The 4018-nt window shown below is 48.9% G+C and overlaps 1 protein-coding gene across 3 annotated transcripts in view; it reads right to left on the reverse strand.

The window, feature by feature from the left end:
• Positions 1 to 3129, reverse strand: part of Lmbr1 (limb development membrane protein 1) — a 133491-nt gene extending 130362 nt beyond the window's left edge. The window contains exon 1 of one of the 3 annotated variants that reach the window (XM_021162300.2): positions 2954 to 3088. In XM_021162300.2, the coding sequence (XP_021017959.1) occupies positions 2954 to 3019 (66 nt within the window). In that variant the 5' untranslated portion in view covers positions 3020 to 3088. Of the gene's footprint in view, positions 1 to 2953 lie in introns of all 3 variants that reach the window. The other 2 variants (XM_021162299.1, XM_021162298.2) reach the window with 2 other exon arrangements.
• Positions 3130 to 4018: the final 889 nt, after the last annotated feature.

Consider the following 4018-nt stretch of genomic DNA (forward strand, 5'->3'; position numbering starts at 1 on the left):
AGTGAGTTCCAGGACAGCCAGGGCTACACAGAGAAACCCAGTCTCGAAAAATCAAAAATAATAATAATAATCAATGAAGTACTGACCAATGGAACAGAATAGGAATGCTAGAATTATAACCATATAATACAGCTAACTGATCTTTCACAAAGCACAAGGACAATACAATGAGGAAGATAATGTAGGTTGTTGAAATAATTAGACATCCACCTTAAATATGCTAAAAACAAGGAGTAATACAGGCATTTCCAAGCCCATTTCCAAGAATTGTGAGATATCTACTTGTGCTCACTAGGATTTCCCAAAAACAGCTCTCAGAACTTAAAGGGCACAGTTGTACTGCCGTAGCAGTCATATTTCAGATTCCTGAGTGTGTCAGAGCAGATCCACCCTGAGAGAACTTTCAGAAACTAGCAGATGTCTACTGCCAGGTGCACCAGGCACAGAGGAATGAGTAAACCTGCCACTTCTCTGGGCTGACACTGTAGTTTGATGGTAGAGGACCCAGATTCAGTTCCCAGTAGCCACATGACAATTCACAACTATTTGTTAACTCCAGTTCCAAAGATCTGATGCCCTCTTCTGGACTCCATGGGCATCATGCACATACATGATATACAGATATAAGTACAAACAAACACTCATACATATAAAAGAATTTTTAAAATAAAACAAAATTAACCTATAGCCTTAGAAACCAGAGCAGCAGTTACTCTTAGAGAAGATAAAAGTTACAACTGTTGAGAAAGCCTGGGTCTCTGGCAAGGTAGCAAAATTCTATTTCTGCATCTGAAACCATGATTAGTCAAGTATGTTTTGTAGGAAATGTATCTTGGACATACTTAAAATTATAGATTCCTTCCTAGTAGCATAATTTGTGGGAGTAACCAAATACTTTCTGATTGGCTTTAAGGTCCACTCCACAAAATGAACCTCATACCTGGCACTGTAATTGAGACAAGACTCTGTGGGTAAAGAGGCATAGACCCTAGGACAGAACCTACTACTACTATATTGCTAACTGAAAACCATATTAAACTAACGCCTAATGGCTTATTGTTAAACCCAGAGATTAGTGCATCTTTTAACCTTCATCAGAGATGCTTTCTGTGTAGAGACCCAAAATGGCCAAGATGCAAAGAATATGAGGCTACAGAATGAATGTTCAGCCCTAAATAGGAATTCTGTATCATTCCCCTCTTCCTGAGACTTAAAATAATTGTGGAAGAGGGGGCAAAACGATTGTAAGAGCCAGAAGCAGTGGATGTCCATATAGAACCAGTGTTTTCCAGTTATGACAGGGCAGTTATACAAATGAACTGAGGGTGGCTGTAACAGTGCATACAAAACCTGGGCAAGCCCAAGCCAGACAAAAATCTCAGTAAGGAGAAAGAAGTAAACATGAAGACCCACCCCTAACTGAGGAGTTACTGACAACTGACAGCTGCTAAAAAAGAGTCAGGTTTTTTTTTAAAGTGTGCTACTCATAGGTCAACCATAACCTCCGATGAATGCCCATACACCCAAGCATGGAAATGCAGCACAAATTTGATTCAAATGGTTAAAAAAAAAAAAAAGAGTCATGAAGTTGAGTATGTGGAGAGAGGTCTGGGAGGGACTGGGGAGGGATGAATGTGCTCAAAATACATTGTATGAAATAATCAAAGAAGTAATAAAAATAAAAATTAACCAACTACACTGTGCTAAACTCTATCAACTCAGATTTATGCATCTCCTCTTACTTCAGTATGACTCGGCAAGCCAGTTCTCAGTTTTCAAAATCAGTAACTGCACAAACTGAACCAGAATGGTTCTCTCAAACCAAGGGTGTGACTGAGAGGGGAACGTGAACTAGAAGAGAGGTGAATGCAAATATGTAACTTGGACATACTTTGCAGAGTTATGGGGACACAAATTAATTCATTTACAATAGTGTAGGGTATCCTGAAAGGCACTCAAGAGAGACCTTAGGAAGCCAACCTGGCTTCCTGGCCTGCTAGAAACAGCAGGATGAAAGGGGTCCATCCTTTCCAGAGCAGTTGTTTCACAGCACTGTAGGCTCCTGCTCTCACCCTTCCTACGAAAGACTTGTCTACACTCCTCGGGAAGTTTTTAACTCTGTCCTGGATAAAGGGGTTTAGAGAGGGTGTAAGTATAGGGGGGATGAGGGTGGGAGGCCAGAGCCACTGCAGGGCTGGAAGCTTGGGAAGCCAGGTGTCTGTACCTAACACCTGAGCCACAGCAAGCTCAGCCCAGATACCAGGTACCACGCCAGGTTAGAAGAAAAGAGGCAGCCTATACCCTCAGTTAGCAGGAGATGCGGGATAAACTCAGGTGAAGATGGTGAAGCAGATGATAAAGATGCAGATGAGTTGAATGGACGCATTGGGAGAGTATAGGAGAAATGGACGCGGGTTAAGTGTAGGTGACTAGGGAGGTCCGATGATGAAGGGCTACAAGTGTTGGGAGGAGAGCCGAGCTCAGGTGACCAGAGGTGGGCACAGGTGACTGGAAGCGGACAGAAATGATAGGAGGGAGCTCAGGGTAAGGGAGGGGCACAGGTGACGCAGCGGAAGGAAGACATAGGTACGGAGTGGGGGGTGGGTATAAAGGTGACGGGAGAAGGATAGGAAGTTAGAATGAAGGGGAGGGACAAGGTAAGGAGAGGACAGAAAGGCGGGGAGAGAGCGCTGGTGGCGCGAGGGAGACCTACAAGAGGAGAGAGCAGGTAGGGTGACAGAGCAGGAGGTGACAGAGGTGAGAAGATGGGGAGCAGGTGACCGGGTCTCAAGTGATGCGGGGCGTCGGAGTCGGTCTGCAGCAGACCCAGTGGGGTGCTGGAAGGCCAACGTGCGTGAGGGGTCCGGGAAGAAACTATGGGACCGTGCTGGTCTGCGCTGCGCTCCTGGGTCCAACGCGCGGCGCAGCACCAGGGAACCGCCCGACCACGCACCGTGGACTCTCGCACTTGGCTGTGGAAGTGCTGCTCCCGCGCCGACACCTCGTCCTGCCCTTCCATCCTCCTTTCATACCCACCGCAGGGCCGCCCGCGTCTGCGCGCTCCGCCGCACCATTGCCCGCGGGCGGCGGGGCTATACAGTCTCTCGTGGCCGGACAGAAACGCCACCTAGACCGCAGCAGGATCGGAAAACGCCGCCTCAGCTCGGGGAGAAGCGGTTCAGGACACGGGAGGCGGGGAATGGCCACAGCCTGGGCGGGGCTTGAGGGCGGGGCGGGACTTGTGCGTCACTCGGAGAGCGCCGTACGTCAGAGACGAGCGCCTCTGCGCGTGGGGCGCTGGGCCGAAGGTCGCTAGGTTCCTTGGGGAGAGACTGGAGGAACGGGGGCGGGGTTTTTAGGGTCCTGGACCGAAGTGGCCTTCTGACGCGTGCTGCAGCAGGACATAAATCTCGGAGCTGGGCCTGAAGTGTTGTGGTCCAGCCTTGTTAGTCATTGCCCAGAGCTGGGAGTAAGGGCGGGCCGAAGCTCCAGGCAGGGGATGAGGTCTAGAGGCGGAAGCCCTGGTGCGAACGGGATTTGGAGACCCAGGGAGATCCGGGCACAGGTGCACCCGCCCTCCCTTGTTTGTTGAAGCGTTTGGATCACCCCGGGGCTTTTGGATCACGCCTTGCTCCATCCTTGCTCTCAGAATCTGAGCTTAGCACTGGGCTCGACCAGCCTAAAGACCTAGGGCCTACTACGGAAAATTTCTCTCCCAAGCAAGTGCAAAGCGGGAAAGCCGTTGCAGCTTAGCACTCTGAAGTCCTCCTGCCTCTGCGGAGATAAGAGAGCCGCTGTCCTGGAGAGCAGAGATAGCCTAGGGCCCCCAGGCCTGAAGATGGGCTCTGACGGTTAATGATCCTCTGTAGGCCTTAAACAACGCCCTTGATTTGAGGCACGACTAAGTATGCCAACACAGCCATTTCCCTTCATTATGCAATTTTTATTTTAAAATTGGAATTTAAAGGAGTATTTGGTTGGTTGATTTGGATTTTCTAGACAGGGTTCTCTATGTTGT

The sequence above is a fragment of the Mus caroli genome, chromosome 5 (assembly GCF_900094665.2).
Source record: "Mus caroli chromosome 5, CAROLI_EIJ_v1.1, whole genome shotgun sequence".
NCBI lineage: Eukaryota > Metazoa > Chordata > Mammalia > Rodentia > Muridae > Mus > Mus caroli.